At 40.0% G+C, this 26,400-nt stretch overlaps 1 protein-coding gene and 1 long non-coding RNA gene across 12 annotated transcripts in view; one reads left to right on the forward strand and one right to left on the reverse strand.

Moving 5' to 3' along the window:
• Nucleotides 1-20,143, forward strand: part of LOC143896416 (uncharacterized) — a 33,294-nt gene extending 13,151 nt beyond the window's left edge. Inside the window, exon 3 of the long non-coding RNA XR_013256639.1 lies at nt 20,079-20,143. This is a non-coding gene — a long non-coding RNA (uncharacterized LOC143896416). The remainder of the gene's footprint in view (nt 1-20,078) is intronic.
• On the reverse strand, nt 5,349-26,352 carry LOC143896414 (uncharacterized). Of its 11 annotated transcripts, XM_077404301.1 has the most exons (13): nt 19,118-20,084; nt 18,375-18,633; nt 18,097-18,303; nt 17,877-17,999; nt 17,704-17,811; nt 17,373-17,608; nt 17,132-17,300; nt 16,899-17,056; nt 8,153-8,352; nt 7,877-8,078; nt 7,154-7,348; nt 6,331-6,524; nt 5,349-5,685 (listed from the first exon to the last, which is right to left on the reverse strand). In XM_077404301.1, the coding sequence occupies exons 11-13, from the start codon at nt 7,339-7,341 to the stop codon at nt 5,474-5,476; spliced, it is 594 nt and encodes a 197-aa protein (XP_077260427.1). In that variant the 5' UTR covers nt 7,342-7,348; nt 7,877-8,078; nt 8,153-8,352; nt 16,899-17,056; nt 17,132-17,300; nt 17,373-17,608; nt 17,704-17,811; nt 17,877-17,999; nt 18,097-18,303; nt 18,375-18,633; nt 19,118-20,084; the 3' UTR covers nt 5,349-5,473. The 11 variants fall into 11 exon arrangements, 4 of the variants coding, with proteins under 4 accessions (XP_077260427.1, XP_077260429.1, XP_077260431.1 ...); XR_013256637.1 differs by lacking the exons at nt 5,349-5,685; nt 6,331-6,524; nt 7,154-7,348; nt 19,118-20,084 and adding an exon at nt 21,430-24,764 and having other exon boundaries at nt 7,386-8,078; XR_013256632.1 differs by lacking the exons at nt 5,349-5,685; nt 6,331-6,524; nt 7,154-7,348; nt 19,118-20,084 and adding an exon at nt 21,430-24,745 and having other exon boundaries at nt 7,386-8,078.
• Nucleotides 26,353-26,400: the final 48 nt, after the last annotated feature.

Here is a 26,400-nt window from a genome sequence, read left to right on the forward strand (position 1 = left end):
ATGAGGGTCCTGCAGTCGAGCTTCTTTCGTTATTACCATTCCACGTTGCCCCAAGATGTGGCGCTGTATGACATCTCGAATATCGTTGTGGCGTTTAATACGACCAGATTGGTGTATACGCACTGCCCCAGTATATGGCCCAGTGTCTCGGGTTGAGCCTTACACTTACGGAACATGACACCGCTGTTTTTAGTGGCTCTGTTCAGCGACATCTTGTTTGCCGCGACATTGGCTCTCAACTTGAGCCATTCATTACCCACCTTATCATCTTTATAGGCTGGCACACCCTTGCCTTGGGACGGTAGTTTCGCCCATTTGTGCCATTCATTCGCTTTTGCCTTATTTTTATAGCCGTCGATCTGTTTGATCGATTCTAAGGGCCAGCCCAGTTTGGCTATGTGCGCCAAGCGCTTTAATTTGTTCTCTAGCCCCGACGCCACTACTAGAGCTTGGATAGCCGGATCGCTGTTATTTAGAAAACGAAAACCAGCTTTTAACATTGCGGACGTTACAACAATACCAAGCTTGGGAAAACCCATGCCACCATCGCGCTTAGACGCGTATAGCAGACCATCTGCTGTAGACATTGGAAGGTGCAGATAGTCTTTCACCGTTAATCTTATTATAAGATTCACCGGGAATCTCGTTAATCATAGTTACTCCCGCCGTTTACCCGCGCTTGCTTGAATTTCTTCACGTTGACATTCAGAGCACTGGGCAGAAATCACATTGCGTCAATACCCGCGAGGGCCATCGCAATGCTTTGTTTTAATTAGACAGTCGGATTCCCCTAGTCCGTGCCAGTTCTGAGCTGAGCGTTGAATGGCGGCCGAAGAGGACGACCACGACGGCTCGCGCCGCCACGGAAGCCTCGCAGCAAGGAAGATCCGCGGGAGGCCAAGGCACGGGACCGAGTTCGGATCCCCGGGACCGGCGCCGCGGATCGGTTCACCTCGCCCAGGCCCGACACGTCAGCCAAACCCGCTTCCCGATCAAGCCCGACACGCCCCGCTCCTCAGAGCCAATCTTTATTCCGAAGTTACGGATCCAATTTGCCGACTTCCCTTACCTACATTAGTCTATCGACTAGAGGCTCTTTACCTTGGAGACTTGCTGCGGATTTGGGTACGAACCGGCGCGACACCTCCACGTGGCCCTCTCCTGGATTTTCAAGGTCCGAGGGGAAGATCCGGACACCGCCGCAACTGCGGTGCTCTTCGCGTTCTAAACCCTATTTAATGAAAAGTAGTAAAACTTACTTTTCATTAAATTTTTTTGAACATACAAGAATTAAAATAAAACTCAACGTACACTGAAAGAACGTAATTTATCCTTCTAAACGAACACAAAAATATTACAATTTAATTGCAATAATATACTTTTATAATTATGTAAAAACACTGTATAATTTTCCAATAACTAGTTGCTCTGAGAAACTTTGTTATTATGAGCTTCGTCATAACATCAGAATATTTTACCGGCCTTATTATGATATAATCTGTATTCTACAAGTATAATACTTTACTATGTTATTTGATTTATTTAAAAATATTAATTTTGGCGGAAGTGATTTGTGTATAGTTAGACAATCTTGTTGCGTAGCCAACATAACGTCGGCTTCGTCCAAAACGAACACAGAAATTCGGCTTAGATCGAACACGCAAAACTTTAGTCCCCACTCGAGCACTTTGCGAGGCGTTCCGATTATTATGTGCGCGGTGACTTCCGACCCAGGATTTACTCGCTCTCCTCGAACAGCGTATTTTATTTGTATTTCGGGGCAAAACCGTGACATGCTTGCCGCAATTTCGCCGGTTTGTACGGCGAGTTCGTAAGTTGGCGACAAACAAATAACTTGTGGGTAGGTTTTCGCGGGATCTACCCGATGCAGCATGGCCAGTACAAACGTGGCCGTTTTACCTGAGCCTGATTGAGATTGCGCAATCATATTTTTTTTAGTTTTGTCTAGCTAGATTTTCATTTCAGCCCACTGTGTGACGCAAAGCGCTACGATCAATATTTAAAAAGATACATCTAATCTAAGTACGCACTTTAAAAAATTTCTGCTTATATCCGTATGTAGAGATGCAAAAACAGTAATTAACTCGAGCTTGAAAAAGAAACTATTTTTTATATAATTATAAAGAGGAAAAGGAGTTTGACAAAATATATATTGCACTGATTATTTTTTAATTATATTTCTATTAAAACGGATTGACGTGAAAAACCTGGTACAATGGTCCGTTGTGGCCACCCCCGTAGCCACCCATGTGGCCACCTCTCTGGCCACCCACGTAGCCAGCTATGTGGCCACCTCTTTGGCCATCCCCGTAGCCACCCATGTGGCCACCTCTTTGGCCACCCCCGAAGCCACCCATGTGGCCACCTCTCTGGCCACCCCTGTAGCCTCGATGTCCTCGCCCTGCTTCTCTCTAGGAGTCTCGTGAGTCGAAAGGCTCAAAACAATGTGACACACTACTAGGCGGCCGGTCCCCCTTAAACGGGAGACCCGGTCGTCGCACGAGCCCGGTTTGCCGTACGGCGCCTCTGCCCGTCGTCGGTATCTCACCGCTTACGACGGCACGGCGTCTAACGGTCGAACATGAGTTTCGCGAGTTCGATGTCGAGACTCGGAATCGTCTGTAGACGACTTAGGTACCTGGCGGGGTGTTGTACTCGGTAGAGCAGTTACCACGCTGCGATCTGTTGAGACGCAGCCCTCGTTTGTTTGGGTGGATCAGGTACCAGACCGTCGTTTATGTGTAAAATTACATCAGTGAGCTAGTGCCAAGAGTTTTTAATCTGCAGCATCGCTGCTGTTGAGGCGCAAAGGCGCGTTATAGTCCATAAACATATGGAAGAGTTCCACTGAGCTCCTGAGTGCTTGGAGTGTTAGCGTTCTCAGCGAGCCTCTGTCTTTAATTTCCAATTTACGAAGACAGGTAACAGTGTCCTTGGGCATTGCTCCTTTTGTCCCGATGACTATCGGGAGGATCTCACAGTTTTTCGCTCCTAAGTGAGCTTTAAGCGGGCCTATGAGGGATGCATATTTAGCGAGCTTGTCCCTCTTACCTCTCTCTAAGAGATCACCATCCTCATGGCAGATTGTAACGTCAGCCACGAAGACCCTTTCCCGATACTGTATGATCAGGTCTGGTTGGAGATTCCTCAAATGAGGGTCCTGCAGTCGAGCTTCTTTCGTTATTACCATTCCACGTTGCCCCAAGATGTGGCGCTGTATGACATCTCGAATATCGTTGTGGCGTTTAATACGACCAGATTGGTGTATACGCACTGCCCCAGTATATGGCCCAGTGTCTCGGGTTGAGCCTTACACTTACGGAACATGACACCGCTGTTTTTAGTGGCTCTGTTCAGCGACATCTTGTTTGCCGCGACATTGGCTCTCAACTTGAGCCATTCATTACCCGCCTTATCATCTTTATAGGCTGGCACACCCTTGCCTTGGGACGGTAGTTTCGCCCATTTGTGCCATTCATTCGCTTTTGCCTTATTTTTATAGCCGTCGATCTGTTTGATCGATTCTAAGGGCCAGCCCAGTTTGGCTATGTGCGCCAAGCGCTTTAATTTGTTCTCTAGCCCCGACGCCACTACTAGAGCTTGGATAGCCGGATCGCTGTTATTTAGAAAACGAAAACCAGCTTTTAACATTGCGGACGTTACAACAATACCAAGCTTGGGAAAACCCATGCCACCATCGCGCTTAGACGCGTATAGCAGACCATCTGCTGTAGACATTGGAAGGTGCAGATAGTCTTTCACCGTTAATCTCTTTATAAGATTCACCGGGAATCTCGTTAATCATAGTTACTCCCGCCGTTTACCCGCGCTTGCTTGAATTTCTTCACGTTGACATTCAGAGCACTGGGCAGAAATCACATTGCGTCAATACCCGCGAGGGCCATCGCAATGCTTTGTTTTAATTAGACGGTCGAATTCCTCTAGTCCGTGCCAGTTCTGAGCTGAGCGTTGAATGGCGGCCGAAGAGGACGACCACGACGGCTCGCGCCGCCACGGAAGCCTCGCAGCAAGGAAGATCCGCGGGAGGCCAAGGCACGGGACCGAGTTCGGATCCCCGGGACCGGCGCCGCGGATCGGTTCACCTCGCCCAGGCCCGACACGTCAGCCAAACCCGCTTCCCGATCAAGCCCGACACGCCCCGCTCCTCAGAGCCAATCTTTATTCCGAAGTTACGGATCCAATTTGCCGACTTCCCTTACCTACATTAGTCTATCGACTAGAGGCTCTTTACCTTGGAGACTTGCTGCGGATTTGGGTACGAACCGGCGCGACACCTCCACGTGGCCCTCTCCTGGATTTTCAAGGTCCGAGGGGAAGATCCGGACACCGCCGCAACTGCGGTGCTCTTCGCGTTCTAAACCCTATTTAATGAAAAGTAGTAAAACTTACTTTTCATTAAATTTTTTTGAACATACAAGAATTAAAATAAAACCCAACGTACACTGAAAGAACGTAATTTATCCTTCTAAACGAACACAAAAATATTACAATTTAATTGCAATAATATACTTTTATAATTATGTAAAAACGCTGTATAATTTTCCAATAACTAGTTGCTCTGAGAAACTTTGTTATTATGAGCTTCGTCATAACATCAGAATATTTTACCGGCCTTATTATGATATAATCTGTATTCTACAAGTATAATACTTTACTATGTTATTTGATTTATTTAAAAATATTAATTTTGGCGGAAGTGATTTGTGTATAGTTAGACAATCTTGTTGCGTAGCCAACATAACGTCGGCTTCGTCCAAAACGAACACAGAAATTCGGCTTAGATCGAACACGCAAAACTTTAGTCCCCACTCGAGCACTTTGCGAGGCGTTCCGATTATTATGTGCGCGGTGACTTCCGACCCAGGATTTACTCGCTCTCCTCGAACAGCGTATTTTATTTGTATTTCGGGGCAAAACCGTGACATGCTTGCCGCAATTTCGCCGGTTTGTACGGCGAGTTCGTAAGTTGGCGACAAACAAATAACTTGTGGGTAGGTTTTCGCGGGATCTACCCGATGCAGCATGGCCAGTACAAACGTGGCCGTTTTACCTGAGCCTGATTGAGATTGCGCAATCATATTTTTTTTAGTTTTGTCTAGCTAGATTTTCATTTCAGCCCACTGTGTGACGCAAAGCGCTACGATCAATATTTAAAAAGATACATCTAATCTAAGTACGCACTTTAAAAAATTTCTGCTTATATCCGTATGTAGAGATGCAAAAACAGTAATTAACTCGAGCTTGAAAAAGAAACTATTTTTTATATAATTATAAAGAGGAAAAGGAGTTTGACAAAATATATTTGCACTGATTATTTTTTAATTATATTTTTATTAAAACGGATTGACGTGGAAAACCTGGTACAATGGTCCGTTGTGGCCACCCCCGTAGCCACCCATGTGGCCACCTCTCTGGCCACCCACGTAGCCAGCTATGTGGCCACCTCTTTGGCCATCCCCGTAGCCACCCATGTGGCCACCTCTTTGGCCACCCCCGAAGCCACCCATGTGACCACCTCTCTGGCCACCCTTGTAGCCTCGATGTCCTCGCCCTGCTTCTTTCCAGCTTCCTCCTCCTCTTGTCCCTCTCCAGCTCCTCTGCCCTCCTCTACTTCTCGCTCGCCGCGCTCTTGAGAGATAATAACTACACAGAAATGTAACAATCAAAGCAATAAATTACTTAACTAAATAGCAATGACTTTAAAAAGAAAGGGTGTAAAAATCGCACTTTTTGTGCTTTTAACGGGAATCTGTAAAACACACTTTGCTACAGGTGAGGTTGAAAAAGTAGAAAATAATCTTTTCACCAGGAAACTGCAGGAATTATTTTAGAAGCGATAATAATTGTCTTTAAAATGTGTCAAAATAGCTGTATTTGAGCAGTTTAACAAGCATTACATTTCCATTTAATGAATTTTACACCACTAAAAAAGTACTAGGCAAATAAAATTATATAGACTAAAGTTGTTGAAATTAGTTAGTAGAGAAAGATGATGCACTACAAAATAGGAGAATTCCCATTTAAAAAAATTACTTGAGCTCTACTGGGCCCAACAAATGGAAATGCAGTTAAACGGCTTAAACACAGCTATTTTGACACACATTTTAAAGACATTTATCGTTTTTAAAATATTTCCCTCAATTTCCTGGTGAAAAATTATTATTTCCTTCTTCTTTCAGCCTAAAAAAGGATAGCAAAGCGTGTTTTACAGGTTTCTGTTAAGGGCACAAAATGGTGACTTTTACATCCCTTTCTTTAAGTAATTGTAATGTGGTAAATGTAACTTACATCTGGTTTCTTTTGTCCAGTCTCCATCCTTCTTTTTGTCCTCTTTTTTTTCTTTCTGTTTTTTATTTTCTTTATTTTCTTCTCCATCTGTCTCATCCTCATCTTTATTCTCATTTTCTTCTGTAATATCTATTTCTTCTATATTTCTTTCTTTGGCTACGTGTTTCTTTCTGTCTCGTTCCTCTTTCCGTTTCCTAAATCATTTATATTTATAATAAACAAAATTACATGAATTGTGTGCTACAACTATACAGATTGAATCAGGACCTGTGCAACAAATTCTGAGGAACAATAGATCTCGCAGAAAAGATCATTTTTTGTCAAACAACCCCTATACGCGTCGTTTAGAGGAGTTACAACCGCGCAGACAAGACTTAGGTGACATTTATTACAATTATAAGATGTATTATTTATTTATTGTTTCAAGTACATTTGAGACAGTTTACAAGTTTTCAAAGTGTCTACCTTGAACCTGGTATTCTGCGCTACAGTTGGTCGCAACATGATCTCAAATATTCGCTAGAGTCCGACAATAAAAGTTACGATGGTGTCATAAATGCAATCAGGATAGATACTTTAAACGTAAACTTCTGTAAACTTTCTGCAAGTGTACTTGAAACAATAAATAAATAATTACTCATAATTGTAATAAATATTACTTAAAACCTGTCTGCGCGGAGTTCCTAAATGACGCGTCAAAGAACATGAGTTGCTTGACAAAAAAAATAATCCTTTCTGCGCGACTTATCGTTCCTCAGAGTGTATTGCAGAGGTCACCCTGCATATGTAATTTTATAATCTAAAAATAAAGCAATATACTAACTTCTCCTTCTCCTGTTTTTCTTTGGCTGCCTGTTCTTCTTTCTTCTTTCTTTGTCTATCTATTTGTCTCCTCAAATCGTTATTTTTCTTTTCTCTGTCTCGATCTCCCTTCTTCTTATTATCTTTTGATCCCGACGGGGATAGATTCCTCTGCTGCGGAAGCAGCGCAAGTTTCTCCAAGTCGTTCATCGCTGCTCTGTTTCATACACAATGTATACATTAATGAAGCTTGATCTACAATGTGCTCTTTGCTTTCTGTTTTTTGCTCTTAACCTGTTTGCGACTATCCCGTATTTCGCAATTGCGTCGCGTAACGCGATGTTTTTTGTTCTCTGTCGCCTAAGATAAAAATTGACGAACTTCAGAAGAGACAAGAAACATCACGTCACGTAAAACACGCAGCGCGTATGACAATTAAAAATGTTGAAGTTAGTTAGATATATAGTAAAAATTAAAAATCAGTTTAGTCTATGAAACGCTCTCGTATGAAATATTTCTTGACTCGTACATATGTGTTCCTTTTTCTGTAAGAAAATAACATGTGTATTGTTGTAATAGTATTTTATCGCTTTATTCTTTTAATGTTTTTTTAATGGTCCTTATGATACATTGTTTTAAGCGCGCGCTTGTGTGACTCTAGCTCTCTTCTTTACCGACTACTTTACCGATTGAAATTATTATCTCTAGGGTCGTTTCTAGTCGTTTGTTATGTTGCGCGACACACCTATCTAACCTCTTTAAGAGGTTATCTTTGGTTGTTTAAATTTTGACTGAAATGATGATGAAGCATCAGATTTAGATGAGCCAGGCCTAGATGTGGTTGAAACATTTGATGAATCTGACAGTGCGGCAATCTCACTACATTCTATCTCTTTAGTTTGTATCTTAGTAGGATCATCTGGATTATTAGCCTCACTTTGTTTGTCCTACATTAGAATATAGAGAATATGAGAGAATGTACATATTAAAAAACCAATCAAATACTTTCATTAAGTCATACATTAGATTCTGAGTTCAGATGCATTTTCTTGATTGTAGGCTCTGCTTCAATGACTTCGAGATGATTTTGTTTAAGGTGGCCCATCAAATTCGTCGTGTTGCCACTTGTTTTAACATTAACATGACAAATTCTGCATGTAGCACTGCCTTCACCTTTTACAAAATATTTCTACGTAGAACTCTTCTTTGACTTAGCAGACACTGCAAAGTGCACAAACAATCATATTTTAAAGCAGTAAAGAAAACGTCAGCTCAAAATATAGTTTGTCATGCAGATGAGTGTACTAAAAAAGTGTAAAAAAAGTTATTTGAGTAATCCCGAGTGGAAATTGGTCTAGCCAATCTGAGTTTACAGCTAATAGCTGGATCACGCGGGCTAGATATGTTACCTAGCTATTGACTAGCTTAGCACTAGCTATAATTTATGAATAATTCTTTGTTGTCTAGTATTTTTCTAGCCCCTGCACGGTAAATATTAGGATAGATGGCGCTAGAAACTTTCCAAAAATTAGCCAGCCGTTGTCTAGCCACTAGTAATTAAAAATTTGTTAGCATTCGAAAAGTGAGGTTATGTCTGAATAATTTTTCGCTATCTAGTACTTTTCTAGCCCTTGCACGGTAAATATTAGAATAGATGGCGCTGGAAACTTTCAAAAAATTAGCCAGCCGTTGTCTAGCCACTAGTAATTAAAAATTTGTTAGCATCTGAACAGTGAGGTTATGTCTGAATAATTCTTCGCTGTCTTTGTGTACTTCATAGCAACGTAACAGCCAAGTAAAAAGTTTTTATTGTATATTCTATTATATTATATATTTTTACTGTTGTGGCACAGTTAATAAAAAACATAAGGTTATGAATAAAAAAGAAAAAACTCGCAAACGCGTCCAGAAACATCGTCAGAGACATCGTTTTATTAGATCTGCATTGAGGAGTATTTCTCAATTTGATCATTCCTCAGGTATGTAAAACTTTATTTATTATAGATATTGCTGTATGCATATTTAATGACTGTTTGTTCTTTAATTCTTATATTTTATTTGTTGGAAATTTAGATGAACTTTCCAATATTGCTAGCACGTCGGGAATCTATAGAGACTCAAGTACTGTGAATGATTCTATTCATGTTGACGCTACTCCACTCGAGTCAATCAATGAAGATGACATTAACAAAAATGAAAATCAGCACGATAATTTTTCTGAAAGCAGTGAAGATGACAACATCAACAATATAGAGGAAGAGGATCTTGAAGTTGAAGAAATAAGAAATTGGGCAGTTACATATAATATTCCATTGGCACATATTGACGTTCTTTTAAACATATTGTTGCGCTCGCCGGGTCTCTCACTCTTTCACAAGCACTCGCGGCGCGCACTCCGTCACTCTCACAGAAATAAAGAAAGACTCGTTGTGTTATTTCCGAAAGGAACTTCTTTAATAAATGGCTCGATAATACAGAGGGCTCGGGATAACACGTCCGAACGTGACGGTATCCCAGCTAAATCTGAACATCAGGTATAAACAACATCTGGTAGAAAATCAATATTTAATTGAACATCGGGCAATCAACATTTCTAAACAGGCGTTACTAAGGGCGATTCGCATCTTGACGAAAGTCGGCCCGTTGCACGCTTCAGCTCGGAGTCAGGGAAGTATACCGGGCAGCGCGCACGCAACACTGCCCCCCTTCTTCAGATTGTCGTCCCGACAATCAGAGAGGCAGCTTGCTAAAATTCTTTGGAGACTGCTCCTTGGACGGTTTCCTGCCCTACCCTGGGCTGCTGCCTCAGGTTACCGGGCTCCGTCCATTCCTCGTCTCCGGGTTTTCTCAAGGCCTCTTCTTATAGAGCTGGCCAGGCTCCACGCGAAGATCCTGCTCAACCCCGGGCTTCGCCGCCGGTGTTCCTCTTCCCTCTTGAGTCTTGCGTGCTTGGGTCTTCTTTCTTCGGGATCAGAGGGGGATAGCTTCCGTGGACCCATCGCTCTAAGAGCACTCTGTCCCCTGTCTCGGCATTCGCCCTCAGTCTCACGGGAAAACCACGGTCAAAAACCGTGAGAGAGACAGTGTGAAAAATTTCTCAGGAGCAACTTCTTCAGTTCCCCTGTCGCCATGCCTTCAAATCGATGTTGGAATCTGTAACACAACATTTTTAAACGCAGAAAAATTGAACAAAGAACATACAATAAACGATTAGAGTACGGGCTCAGACTCATGTCGAAATAAACTAACACTTCCTAATGATTGAAAAACTACTCTCTTTCCTGAAAAAGAGCCAAACGATCTGCGTGAACTATTTTATTCTTTCGACGAGGAGATTCCTGGATACAATACACGACATCGCTAAGCTTCTTTATTACCACCCATGGTCCTTCCCAAGGACTTTGCAATTTCGGGGCCTTTCCCAAAATTCGTTGAGGATTATAGAACCAGACTTTTTGTCCCGGTTCAAAAAGGACTCGCCTAGAACGTCGATCATACCAAGATTTTACGTTCTTGGATCTAATTTGAAGACGTTGTCTGGCAAACTGATGGATTAGATCCAATCTTTCCCTTAGATTGGATATATATTCTACCTCTCCGTCTTCTCTTTCTGTTAATAAAGGAGGGCTTCCCCTAAGAAGATCTAAAGGCAAACGTAGATCTTGTCCTAGATACATTTCCGCCGGAGTCACTCCAGTGGCTTCGTGTTTAGAAGAGCGAAAAGCTAGTAAGTATAAAGGAATCCACCGATCCCAATCCTTCTGATTTCCACAAATAAATTTCGCTAAATAGTCTAAGATAGTACGGTGCTGTCGCTCGACCTGTCCATCTGATTGCGGATGAAGAGGGGTGGTTCGTGTTTTTCTAATTCCCATTAGGGAAGTCATTTCTTGAAAAAGTCGAGATTCAAAGTTTTTTCCTTGGTCCGTATGTAATTCCAAGGGCACCCCATGTCGAGAAAAGACTTGATCCACCAAGGATCTTGCTACCGTACTGGCCCTCTTATTTTTAAGAGGCATAGCCTCTGGCCATCTAGTGAAACTGTCGACTACAACTAACAGATATTTATTCCCGTCCAAAGAAGTAGGCAAGGGACCTAAAATATCTACCTGTATCCTTTCGAAGGGAGCTCCAACGTTGTATATTTGTAAGGAAGATTTTCCTTTACCAATGGGGCCTTTCCTAGCGACACAAATTTTGCAAGTAGCACACCATCTTTCTACATCCTTCTTACAAGTGGCCCAGTAAAAACGTTTTCGGATCTTCTGTAACGTCTTATTTATACCAAAATGTCCACCGGTAGGAGAACTATGGGCCTCATTTAAAATTTCTTGTATCCTTTGTTGTGGAGCGACAATCTGAAAGATGTTCTTCTGCAAATTCGGAGAGAGCCACTTTTTATACAAAACGCCGTCCACCATGGACAACATTTCCCAATGGGTCCAATAGATTTTTAGGGATGGCTCTCCAGAAGAGATCTCCTGCCAATCTGGTCGTCTTCCAGCTTCTTTGGCTTGAATAATTTTCGAAACAATCGGATCTTGAAGCTGAGCGGAACGCCATTCCTGAAGGTTTTCTTCAACGAAAACTATACGTCCACAAGTCTTTTCCTCAGATTCTTCGTTGAGCTCTATCTTTGCACAGTAACGACAGGACGTCTCCAAACACGGACGTCTCGACAATCCATCCGCATTGCCATGAGCTTTTCCGCTTCGATAATAGACGTCAAAATCGTACTGCTGCAAACGCTCTAACCATCTGGCCAATTGCCCTTCCAAATTCCGGAAAGACATCAACCATCTCAAAGAAACATGATCCGTTCTCACTAGGAACTTCCTTCCATATAAATAGTGGCGAAAAGATTTTACTGAGTCTACCACTGCTAATAACTCTCGCCTGGTGACGCAATAATTTCGTTCAGTTTTGCTCAACACTCGGCTAAAATAAGCGATCACTCTTTCTTCCTTCCCCTGAAACTGAGAAAGCACCGCCCCAATACCATGATTCGAAGCGTCGGTGTCTAAGATAAATTGTCCTTCTCCTGAAGGAAAAGCTAAAATAGGGGGGGAAGTCAAAACACGTTTTAAATTATCAAATGCCTCTTGGCATTCAGAAGTCCAAGCAAATTTATTGTTTTCCTCCGTCAGCCTGTACAAAGGCTTAGCCAAAATAGAAAAACCTTTGACAAATCTTCTATAATACGAGCAAAAACCAAGAAAACTTCGCACATGTTTCCGTGTTTTCGGAAGCGGCCATTGTTTAACAGAAGAAATCTTATCCGGGTCTGTTGCAACACCCTTAGCAGATATAACATGACCAAGGTACTTTACTTCTCTTTTAAGAAAAACACACTTCTTAGGATTGACCTTTAAATTAGCATTCTGTAAACGAAGGAAAATTTCCCTTAAATTATTCATCATTTCTTCAAAACTTTTTCCGAAAACAATAATATCGTCCAAATATACAAAGCAAATTTTAGAAATTAATTCTTTCAAAACCTTTTCCATAAGACGTTCAAAAGTAGCAGGGGCGTTGCAAAGACCAAACGGCATTACCGTGAATTGCCACAAACCATTTCCGCAAGAGAAAGCAGTCTTTTCGCGATCCTTAGGATCTAATCTTACCTGCCAATATCCACTTTTTAAGTCAATAGTACAAAACCACGAATTCCCCGCTAAACAATCCAAAATATTGTCAATCCTTGGAAGAGGGAAGGAATCTTTCTTTGTTACGGCATTTACCCTCCGATAATCCACACAAAACCGTATAGAGCCATCCTTCTTTTTTACTAGAACAACCGGAGAAACCCAAGGGCTGCTTGATTCCTCAATTACTTTTTGGTCTTTCATCTCTTCCAAAATTTTATTTACTTCCGTTCGTAGATGAAGGGGAATTCGGCGAGGTACCTGCTTAATAGGGCGAGAATCACACAATTCTATGGTATGACATAATACATCACAATTCCCGGCAATAATATTTTCGGAAAAGACATGATAAAATTCTTTCAAGAAATAAAAAAAAACAAGTTTCTGTGCAGGATCTAAATGTGAAGATCCTTGTTCAAAAATTGGGAGAAGAGCAGGACAGTCCTCTATTCGAGAACAAATTAGTCCGTGCTCACCCTTCACACTCTTCGTCAAACCGAGAGTGTTTTCGAAAAATCCTTCAAAAACTTCCGCTTTTTCAAGGAAATCAATACCGAGAATACATTCATCGTTAATATCCGCGACATAAAAGGGCATTTCAAAATTAAATTTGCCCAAAGAAATCGCGGCTAATACACGAGAAATTACCGGCACCCTCTCACCGGTAGGATACCTCAAATTACAAAAATCAAGTGGAATCTGTCTGAAATTCACCGATAATCTCACATTTAAAACTGAGACATCTGAGCCCGTATCTATCCTAAAAGTACAAGGTTTATTATTTAACAATCCGTCCATACAATAATGCTTGCGCGGATCTATACCACCGAGACGGCGTATAACATTTGACGCGCAAACGGGGGCCCGGGCTTCGTCTGTCGAGCCAGCCCCGATCAACCCGACAGAAGCTAGTTTTCCTGCTTCTGTGCGGGGCACTCAGAACGGAAGTGTCCGGTCGCCCCACATCCCCAACACTCTTTTGTTTTTCGGCGTTCATTTCCCTTTTGCTGTTTAAAAGGTTTCTTCGTCTCCGAAGCCTCTTTTTGGCCGGAATGAGATTCTCCCGGCGTAGCGTCTCTTTTTCCCGAAAAACAATTCTGATTTATAAATTTTAGCGTCTTCGAACGCTCGATTGCTATTTTAAGAGACGCTACTCCCTCAACCTGAAGGGTGCGCTTCACGAAACCGTCGGACAACGCGGCGACGAATTGTGAGCTCGCGATTTTATCGCGAACTTCATGCGAACATTCGGGGTACGCCTTTTGCGACAATCTCTCCAGATCTGCACCCAGCGTTGCGAAATCTTCGCCCGGACGCTGTCTTCGGTTGGTAAATTGGAGATAATAGTTTTGTGTAAGTTCGCTTTCCCCGAAACGCAGCTCCAATTTCGCCTTTAACTCCGCGTAAGAGAGGGATTCAATCCCGTCGGCAAAAGAATCAAGCAATGAACGCGCTTTCCCACGTAAACACGATGCCAATACGATGGCCTTTTCCGTCTCATTCCACTTATTCGCGACAGCGATGAGCGAGAATTGCGAAAGAAATTCGCGTAACGGCGCGGTCCCGTCGTAAGTATCGGGCTTCAATTTAATGCCGCGAAAGATTTGATCCCCGGACGCGTCTATACTCGCGCCCGTCTCTCGCGTCGCGCTACTCGCGTTTTCGCCCGAAGCAAAATTATTGGAGGGACTTAGCTGTGAGATCCTCTCCTGGATTTGGCGTAGCTCGTCGTCACGCTGCTGCACCATCGCCGCGAATTCGGCTTCTCTCTGCGTGCGCTCCGCGCGCATCTCGCGGATCTCCTGCATCACCGCCTGAAGCGTGATCACCTCCGTCGTCATCTCTGGGATCAGTGGAGGAGTCGCTGCCCGGAGTCGTTTCTTTGTGAGAGCGGTCGAGGTCATATTCCGTTTAGCGCGACTCGTCTTTCCTTTATCCCGGACGAGCCCCCAAAATGTTGCGCTCGCCGGGTCTCTCACTCTTTCACAAGCACTCGCGGCGCGCACTCCGTCACTCTCACAGAAATAAAGAAAGACTCGTTGTGTTATTTCCGAAAGGAACTTCTTTAATAAATGGCTCGATAATACAGAGGGCTCGGGATAACACGTCCGAACGTGACGGTATCCCAGCTAAATCTGAACATCAGGTATAAACAACATCTGGTAGAAAATCAATATTTAATTGAACATCGGGCAATCAACATTTCTAAACAGGCGTTACTAAGGGCGATTCGCATCTTGACGAAAGTCGGCCCGTTGCACGCTTCAGCTCGGAGTCAGGGAAGTATACCGGGCAGCGCGCACGCAACAATATTACGAAAAAGACTTTTACCTCAACTTCCAAAATGTAGCAAAACATTTTTACATTTTTCAAGAGCTGAGTATACTGTGAAAGCGATGAGAGGAGCAAATGATCACGTTGGCGAGTTTGTTTACTTAGGGATTGAAAAAGGTCTTATAAATTGTGTAGATCCTAAAGTACATAGAGACAATACCATTCTTTTTCAAATGGATGTTGACGGAGCTTCTCCATATAAATCAAGTACTAAACAATTGTGGCCCATACTTTGCAAAATTATGAACCAGACATATATTCTCCATTTCCTGTAGCAATTTACTACGGAGATTCAAAGCCAGATGATGTGAACGAATTTCTGGATGATTTTATTCAAGAAATTAATTCTTTACATAAAAATGGTATTTACATAGATGACAAAAAATATGTTATAATCTTGAAACATATTATTTGTGATATTCCTGCCAGAAAATTCTTGAAACAAATAAAAGGACATGGAGGTTATGCAGCCTGTGAGCGTTGCGAGGTTTATGGGAAAAGTGTAGGATTTCCAAATAAGCGTGTAATATATCCTGATGTCGATTGTTCCAAACGATCAGACGAATTATTTAGAAAGCAACAACAAAAAGAACATCACACTGGCTATTCACCATTATTACGGATACAACCATCAATCGATATGATTAAAATTTTTCCTATAGACTTCATGCATCAATTCTGTCAGGGAGTCACTAAGAAGTTCTATGTAATGGATTTACTATTTAACAAGACTGCTGTGAAATTGAAGTCTAATCTTCGACAAAAATTGTTTGAACGTATAACGCATTTGAAAACATATGTGCCTGAAGAATTCCAACGAAAACCTCGGGTTCTTGTTTCAAATATGAAAGCAACAGAACTTCGATTTTTAGCCTTGTATGCTGGTCCTATTATCTTCAAGGGAATTTTAAGTCCTGAATTGTATAATCATTATTTACTTCTTCATGTGGCTTTTCGAATTTTATGCACAAAAAATCTTGCACAAAAATACAATGAGAATGCTCAATTTTACTTGAAAACATATTTTCTACAGTTACCAAAATTGTATGGTGAAGGATCTCAGATTCTAAATGCACACTATCTTTTACATATAGCTGATGACGTTAAGATAAATAATTGTACTCTCAACGAAATTTCAGCATTTCCGTTTGAAAATTATTTAGGAATTATGAGAAAATTTTTACGTACTGCCAATAAACCGCTAGCTCAAATATGCCGACGACTGTATGAAAAAAGTATTATTGCAAACAAACCAATAATTCCAGTTATGTTTAGTATTTTAAAACAAAAAAGTCTGACGATAATTGTCAATTAATATTAAAATTGCAATATAAGAATTTTTGTATCATCACAAAAGAACCGAATAATGTAGTAATGCTGAATAGTGGTATAATTATTAAAATTACAAATCTTGGTTATTCCTACGAAAATATAGACGACATAAAAATAACTGGTGTACAATGAATGCAACAAAAATCAATATTCGAGTATCCAACAAACTCTGCCGATTTACATATGTGGCAATTAAGAAATGAGCCGTCTACAGACGTAATCGGATTTGAATTAAAAGATATTTATTCAAAAATGGTGATATTACATGTGCCATACAAAAAAAAAATAACTTTAATTATAAAAAAATTTACGCAATACCGTTGCTTCATAGTTATAACGAAAAATAAATCAATTTAAATAAAACCAAAATTAAATAATGTAAAAAATAAAATAATGTAAAAAATAAAATAAAAATGTCTTCTTTTTCCCCTATGATAAATCGTTATCATTATTTACGTTTTCTTTATCTTTTGTTTGTTTCACAGTCTTTCTTTGCAGTCTTCCTTTCTCCCAATTTCTAGAGTTAGTTAATATTGCACCAATCAATTTTTCTAACAATTTCTTTGTGGTTGTTTCTGGGATTGCACCTTTTTCATTTTTTATCATAAACACTTCTGAAATTATTAGTCACATTACTGTTAATTATCAAAATATATATGGTACATATTGTAATAATCAAAATCAATTACCAATAATGCAATTGTACAGTGCTGAAGGTTTAAGTGTAAATTTATCTTTCACTGGTTTTACACAGGTAAATTTGGTCACCAGGTCTTTATGAAAGAATTTTCTGAAAACCGCAAGTAAATTTTTTGACACTACAGTTCCTCCATCAATTACGAATCCAATTGTGGCCATCTAAACATTTAAAAAGAGAAAAGACAGTAAAATTACAAGAAATTGGATAATTTTGATAATAAAATATCTTACAAAATCGTTGCGAATTTTCTCATCTCTTAATAATAATGAATTAAGTTTATCATATTCTTCTTTCGTTTCAAGAGGCCATTTGATTTGATTTTCTTGCGTTCAATGAATTGGGACATTTTCACCAATTTTTTCAATCATCTTTTGCTCAAAACTTGTTTTCAATGTCTGTAAATCCTTTTGCATAAGTTCTTGATTATATTTTAAGTCTTGCAAGTCAGTTACAATTTGTTTCAAATCTAAAAAAAATCACAAAAATTATCATTATAATATAAATTTTAAAATAAATTTTTATGAAATGTTGAGGATTAAAATATTATTAATAACTTATTACAATTTGCGACGGTATTAGAAGAGACCGTATTATTTTTTATAGATATTGGATTTTTCAATACTATATGATCAACAACTGTAGGTTTTTTGGAAGAAGTTGACATATTTGCTGAAAAAAAGTTAATGTATACATTAGTTTATTTTTTTACAAGTGATTTATTTTATTAACTTTACCTGTAGAAACGTCACTACTGCTTTTTTTATTACTATTATTTTTTTTTAACTTTTTCTTATTTGGGACTATTGATTTTTTATTAAATGGCTCATATATATTGCTCATATTTTCAGTATTTGAGTCTATGATAAAAATAAAATAAAAATATTTTGTATAATTTATAACATCATAGAAAATAATGAAACAAATAAAGACATATATAATAAACATCATTTTTACCATTATCATCAGATGAGGATACTGTATGTTTTGATAATTCACCATTCAGTCCATATACTGGTAATATGGAGCTCTCTCCTTTTATTACTTTTTTTTTAATATTATTATCTTCATTATCTTCTACATCTGTTGTGCAATAATCTGTAGTGTAATTAAAATCTTCTTTTATTAGGTTCTCCATTTTTGATAAAGCTTCTGTATAAGTTTCTAAAATATACAATATTATTACAATTTATATAATATAATTTTTGTTAATTTTTTAATTTAACATACTTTACCTGCACTCTCAAGTATTTTTATAGGATACTGTGGCCAATGTTCCATTACATTTTTATTATTTTTAACCATTTCATGTAATACATTACATTTTTTCTTAGTGTATGGAGGAGGCATGAATTTGACGACCAATTCTTGATTATCTGGATCAAAGACTATCCAAGTCGATGGAACACAGTCCATAGACTTTTTACCTTTATATGTTGTAGATTTATAAAAATGAACAATATTATATATGTTCTTTTTGTTCATTGTTGACATCTTAAAGAAAAAATGTATAAAGTAAAGTTTTAGTAGCAACTAATATAAGCTCTTAATAACAACACATAAATTAAGATTTAGAGAGTTTGGTAAAATAGATAAATAATTTTACTTTTTTTATGTGTCATAAATATGACAAAAAATAATAATTACAAAAAGGAACTTTAAAACTTTCTGTGCGCTAGGTCGGGTCTGACAGACCCCGAAAGTTTGAAAATATAAGTATATCCTGATATAATCATGCATAATATCACATTTTTATCGAAAGTATTATTTATTTTATGTTTTCATAAACATATATACACAAAATAATACGAGCACGACATATAAACAGCAGCTACTGTTATAACCTAAAATGCTCAGAGGCCACTAGCGTTCCCGATTATGAAGTTATTATTTCTACCAAATTCAGCACAATAGTGGGTCTCTCAAACCCAACCAGGCGCATGGAGGGTTAAACACACAAATACTAGCTATTTCTTACTGTCGTAAATTTAATGGAAACGGTGAGTGGTATAAACTGAAGAATGCGTTACGCTACTCATCTGAGCAATTCTGAGAGCTAGGTTAGGTTATAACAAATGAATAACTGTCGTATATTACAGGACGGCGTATATCAGCCATTGACTAGCTTAGTACTAGCTACAATTTATGAATAATTCTTTGCTGTCTAGTACTTTTCTAGCCCCTGCACGGTAAATACTAGAATAGATGGCGCTGGAAACTTTCGAAAAATTAGCCAGCCGTTGTCTAGCCACTAGTAATTAAAAATTTGTTAGCGTTCGAACAGTGAGGTTATGTCATTCTTGAATAGTTTTTACATAACCATCATTCTATGTATAAAATATCGATTAAACAATCATACAGACAGTTATTAGAGAAATTATTCAAGAATGACATAATACGTATATAACTCACTGTTCGAGCGTTAACTTTTTAAATAGCCGTAGCTAGACAATAGCTAGCTGTTAGTATATCATTTAATGAGTCCGCTATTTTAAATTTTTTAGTTTTCAAAAAAATATTATTATTTGTAATAATAGCATACATTAACATTATATGAAGAATTTTAAACTTATTACTTTATTTTATTTCATGATTTGGAAAAGTATTTATGCTATAAATTATTTACTATAATTCTTAACTATATTATTTTTATACATGATTTATTATTTATGTTTTTTATTTATAATTTTTTTAAATACTTTTTAATTATATATTTAAAAAAAATGCAAAATCTCTCGGCAATCTTTACTGAACAATTATTTTTACAGAGTTTAAAGTTTAATTACTTAACATATTTGTATTTATATATATAAACAGTATTAAGTATTTAAAGTATTAAATATTGTTTAGCAATTAAAAAAAATTTCAGGTTTGCATTTTATATTACGGTATAACATATAAGGAGAATTTAAAACTAAATTATTACTAATACTCGATAGCGTAGTGGATAGAGTGAACGACTGTCGAACTCATCAGCAGCAACAGTACCAGGTTCGAATCCCCTTAGGTAAGTGGAAATTTTTAACTAACAAAATTTATTATTTAATATATATTATAGCAAAATTTTTAATTCTCAGGAATTATCACAAATACGTAGCAAAAATGCAACAATTAATAAAATAAAAAAAATTATTTTTTAAATATATTTTTAATCTAGCCCCGGTTATAGCTAATTACTAGACAGCCGTTTTAGTCTGTCACTATATGGTATTGACGATTTTCAATACAATTAATGACCTTGTAAAAACAATTTATAATTGTCTAGTAGCTGCCTAACAATGCTATCTAGTAACTACATAGTTTTTCTAACCTCGCTATGAGACAACTAAGCGTTACATTACTGGGCAGGGGCGATATTGAAACTAGTATTGGCTAGTTGGTAACTGGATGCCGGCGAGGTTAGATTTCCACTCGGGATGTTGAGTAGGTCATGCTATTCGACATTATTTAAAACAAATATTTTTTTTGCTTACTGTTTACTCTGGTCAGAGACAAAAACAAACCAATGAAAGCCCAGAGAGTCTAATAAAAGTTAATATAAATTTCTTCTTCCTTTTGGAAATTCCGTGCACATGAACACAAAACATATCATTACTTAGAACCTATCAGCCCACAACAATCTGCTGTATTAGTGCGAAAAATAGGGTAAAGTGCTATGCAAAGGATAGTAAATTTGAGGTTAACAGCATGCGTTTTCAAACGTCATTATCTATTTAGAACTTAATATTCACCTTCTTCTTCTTACGTTTGTCTTGGCTCCTGCCTCTAATACGAGGTCAATATGGCTTGATCTTAATATTTACCGATATTAGTAGAATGTCTCAGAACAACGATGACGATCGAATAACGAACCAAATTCGATATATGTATCATTAACGAGAATCTATCTGCCTACGACTAGAGAGCCTCTAGAGCCTTGTGTCCACGATGCTAGAACTGCGTCCGAGTTTTAGTTTAAGCCAATCAACTTGCAGCTCTTACAGAAAAGCAGCAGTTTCATTGGCTTAAACCGAAACTCGGACGCAGTTCTAGCATTGTGGACACAAGGCTTAAGCCTTGTATACACGATACTAGATATCGGTTCGAGTTTCGGTTTAAGCCAATCAACTTGCAGCTTTTACAGAAAAACGGTCATTCCGCATCAGAAAACAGCACAAAAAAATCGATTTTGGCCTTATAAAGATCGATTTTCTCAAAAATCGGATGCTGTGGAATCGATACAAAAATCGATTTTTTTCGACGAGAAAATCGATTTTTATGAAAATCGATTCAGAATCGCACATCACTAACCTCTTAGATTCGGCATATACCTTTGTACGTTACGCACGTTAAAAGCATCTTTCTCTCTGTGAGTTTTGCTCAATTAAACGGATTTATATAAGTCAGTTGTGCTTATCATCAACCCTCTGCATCATGTATAAATAAATATTGTTGCGCTCGACCGCGTGTTCGCCGCACAATCACTCACTTTCACACTCGCGGCGCGTGTCACGACACTCTCGCACAAATAAGATGACTCGTTTAGAAGATCAGTAACTCTTTATTACGACTCCCGGTATAATAGAGGAGCTCGGGACGACACGTCCGAACGAGACGCGTCCCAGAGTAAATCTGAACATCTGGTATAACAGGAAAATCAACAGATAATAGAGCATCACGCAATCAATATTAGTAAACAAGCATCCGTCACTAAGGACGGTTCGCGACGCGACATCAAATGACGGGCGACTCGCATATACGCGCGACACGAGGATAGCACGAGCGTAACACTACCCCCCCCTCTTCCAAGATTGTCGCCCCAGACAATCCGGGAGGGTAGTCAACGGTAGCTTCTTTTGTGCGCCCCAGGGCGCCGAAACAGTCCTTGCCCTTCTCGAGCTGCTGCTCCAAGTTACCGGGCTCTGCTTCTCCTGGCCCCCGGTAGCCGCACGCCAGTCTCCTCCCGAACCTCTTTTGGGGCGAGCTGGCCAGGCTCCCCCTCCACGGTCCGAAGTCGACTTCTGCTCCGCTCCCCCGGCGTATCCGTCGCTGTCGGCTTCCCACGACGCCGACCCAAATCGTCAGACAAGGGGGGGGGGAAACTCGCGTGGACCCAATGTCTTTACAGACACCCCGAGTCTCTGCCTCAGCATTTGCTCAACGTCCCATGGGAAAACCACGCTCAAAAACCGTGGGCGAGGCAGTCTTCTTAAAAAAAACTTCCTTCGAGGAGTCTTCGGCCGATGTTCTGCCAAGGTCCCCTCTTCGAGCACCACTGACTCCCTCTAGGAAAAGAACATTAAACGCAGTAACGGAAAACCAAACATTAAAACATTAAAGAAAAACCAGAACCCATTTCCTCAGAATATTTATTAATCATTCATTTCGAAAACACGATTGTCAATAAATATAACCCACCCTCCGGGCTCCGACCTACTCTAACTGCTTAACCCAATTTTCTTTCAGAATATAAAGCTAGCCTGTCCGAGTGGACAATTTTCCTTTTTCACAAAATTCTTGTTTAAATTCTCCCTGTATCTCTCCGAATTATCCCCCTGGATAACTTTGAGCGCTTCAGCCCTTTCAACGGCCAGAATTAAGGAGGTTATTCCCTCCATTTGAAGCGCTCGCCGAATAAAATTATCGGAAACGGCCGTAATGAATTGCGCACAAGCGATTTTATCGCGAAGCTCATATGGGCACTCGGGGTACGCCAGGCGTGAAAGTTTGTCAATTTCGGATCCGAGTGTCGCCAAATCCTCCCCGAATTTTTGTTTACGGCTCGTAAACACGACGTAACAATTCTGTGATTGTCGTCCCTCCCCGAAGCGCAACTCAAGTTTCGTTTTAAGTTCCGCGAAATCTAACCGCTCGACATCTTGAACCGTTTCCAAAACCGAGCGTGCCTTTCCCCTCAGGCTCGAAGCCAACGCGATCGTTTTTGTGGCGTCATCCCAATGGTTCGCACGCGCGATCAAACTCAATTGCGAGAAATATTCCTGTAACGGGGTCGTTCCGTCGTACGTGTCGGGTTTTAGTTTATACCCCAGGTCGGCACTCGCGACCGCGACACTATCACTCGCGTGTATTCGCGTTCCCACGCCGCTCGAGTTCAAGTCTCTATCCACCGCATGCGCGACTCGCGCTACCACGGCGCTCGGGATCGCGCCCCTTTCGCTCGCGTACGCGTCTCGCGTCCCCGCGCCGCTCGGGATCGCGTCCCCCTCACTCGCGTGCGCGTCTCGCGCTTCCGCGCCGTTCGAGATCGCGACACTTCCGCGTATGACCCGCGCCCCCGCGCCGCTCGCGACTCGCGTCCCCGAGTCCCCAGTTACTCTATTATAAGAGTGACTTAGCTGAGTGTTGTTGGAGATAATCCCGCGGAGACGGCAGAGCTCCTCCTCCTGGCGGCGGAACGTCTCCGCATAGTCGCGCTCTCTACGTGCGTGTTCCTCGCGCATCAAACGAATCTCTCCTATGACGGCCTGGAGAGTCACAATTTCCGCTGACGTCTCCGTAGCGCCCGACTGCGGAGTCGCTTCCCTCAGCCGCTTCCTGGTGCTGGACATGGCCGTCGTATCCTCGCTCGTCCGATCCTCGCTCGTCCGATCCTCGCTCGTCCGATCGATCCGTTCGATCCCGGACGAGCCCCCAAAATGTTGCGCTCGACCGCGCGTTCGCCGCACAATCACTCACTTTCACACTCGCGGCGCGTGTCACGACACTCTCGCACAAATAAGATGACTCGTTTAGAAGATCAGTAGCTCTTTATTACGACTCCCGGTATAATAGAGGAGCTCGGGACGACACGTCCGAACGAGACGCGTCCCAGAGTAAATCTGAACATCTGGTATAACAGGAAAATCAATAGATAATAGAGCATCACGCAATCAATATTAGTAAACAAGCATCCGTCACTAAGGACGGTTCGCGACGCGACATCAAATGACGGGCGACTCGCATATACGCGCGACACGAGGATAGCACGGGCGTAACAATATAAAGAAAACATATAAATAATAAAATATTAAGGAAACTTTTCTAGAAATATTTTTTTAGAAATATGAATAGCTAATGATTCTATCGTCAGATTAAAAAAATTGTTATTTTTTTTTTTAGTTTTGATTTATTCGAATTTATATAAAGATACCGGCTTTTTTCTAAAAATTAACACACTTAAGAAGCATCTAACAACGAACGATAGACTTAAGTCTAGTTTAAATTTTTTTGAACTATTTGTGATTTCTTTCATTTCTGCATTTTATTGGTTTTCTAATTTTTTATGTCTATTTATGACATCGATGTGTAACGCTAATGTCATCTATTTCTTTTTAAGACTGTGTTGTTACATGTTATACGCATTATTCTACCGATTGTATGATGTACGAAATATATATCTTTTTGATTTATATGATTTGCTTTGATGTCGGTGAAGTTATATCATTTTCCAGCAGATCAAAAATAAAAGGGAGTTCTTGTCGCATGCAGTCGAGTTTTATAGTTCCTGATACTTTTTAGTAATAGTTCTGATGATTTTACCCAAAAAACAGTCGATCGAAAAAATGATCTGCTAACTTCTCGTAGCAGATCATTTTCCAGCAGATAAAGAATAAAAGAGAGTTCTTCTCGCATACAGTCGACTTCTATAGTTTCTGATACTTTTTAGCGATAGTTCTGGTAATTTTTCCCAAAAAATCCATTGAAATTATCATTAAAACTTACGCAAATGACGTTCACGGCAGATCTTCGAAGTCGAATGTCTTCTTAACTAGCCCGTAGCTAGCTTAAGGAACTGACCGGATCGTTTTTGATCATAGAAATTTCTTTCAGAATTCTTAGAGTTCTACTAAAAAACGGAACTTCTATCAGAACGTCTAGAAAATGTTTATGCGGACTTAGTCGAATTTTACGCGTTGCATCCTCGAAGTCGAATATCTTCTTAACTGGCTATTAAGAAGTTAATATATTATATCTTGCTCAACATTTAGAAATTAAGTTAAAAGTACCAATATCCGGACATGTACCTATATCTGGACACCTTTATTATTTATAAGTACAACGCGAATTAAAATCTGTAGTAATTAGATCGCTTAGGACGATACGCGAGATGCGTAGAGATGGACAAGACACTGACTGTACAAGTTCTTTATACTATAGAAACTCTTTATTCAATTCACAAGGACAACACACAACACGTCTTGACTCAACGATGGTCAAGGCTCTTATGCACACGACACACGACCGTGACGACTGCACGCAGACAACGACCGCACCGCACGAGTGGCGCTTAGAACGCGCGCCACACAGGAGCTGTCTTCTCAAAGGCGGGAGCATATCGCTCGTTTAAAGCCCGGCTCTCAACACTCCCTCCCGAGCGATCCGCAGTCCTTCTCTATACTTAGTCCTTATCTGAAACATAACAAGAATCAGTTACCGAGTAAAATTAATCTCTAATTTTGTTTAGACTCTATATTCATTATCTTATTTCTTAGATATGCAAATGCTTCTAAAGGTAAAAGTTTCGTCATAATGTCCGCCAAATTTTTTTTGGTCTCAATCCATTCGACTTTCACCTTCTCTTGATCAACACATTGTTTGATAAAATCTCCATGAGTGTCAGCCATATGTTTTCTGTTTCCAGTTTCTTCTCTTTCTCTTAAGTTTTTCTTTATTTCCTCTAAGTTGTCATCAAACATTTTAAGTTTGTGACTTCCGCCCTTCTTAGTGCAGTTTCCTGCTGCTCTGTTGTCACACCATATTGTTGCAGGCAAGAATGTTCTTCCAACAACATATCTGAGCGACTTATCCAACGAGATTACTTCTTGACAGGCCTCACTCATTGCTAGATACTCTGCCTGACAAGTAGAGAGTGTAACATATGTCTGTTTATGACTTCTCCATGCTATCACATCTCCAAATAGTTTGATTATATATCCTCCAGTGGATGTAGAATTAATGCAATCTCTGAAACTAGCGTCTGTTAGTGACTCTAACACGTCTGTTTTACCTCTAAATATTAATCCTCGATTCGCAGTTCCTCTAAGATATCTGAAGACTCTTTTTACATCTTGCCAGTCTTCTTCTGCAGGCTCTAATTGTATGTATGTATGTATGTATGTATGCTGTTTATTGCCTTTCCCCGTAGGGTTTACAAGGCGTTTTTATGAGGAACGTACCCAAACCTCGTACATTCTCTTTCCCATGTGCCTGGCCATATGCGACCTTACAAAAATAATTACCCCCCTCTTCAACCCCTCTTCATCCCTCTTCTTCTACCTCCGC

This window comes from Temnothorax americanus, unplaced genomic scaffold (genome assembly GCF_048541705.1).
Source record: "Temnothorax americanus isolate GAGA-0224 unplaced genomic scaffold, ASM4854170v1 Scaffold180, whole genome shotgun sequence".
NCBI lineage: Eukaryota > Metazoa > Arthropoda > Insecta > Hymenoptera > Formicidae > Temnothorax > Temnothorax americanus.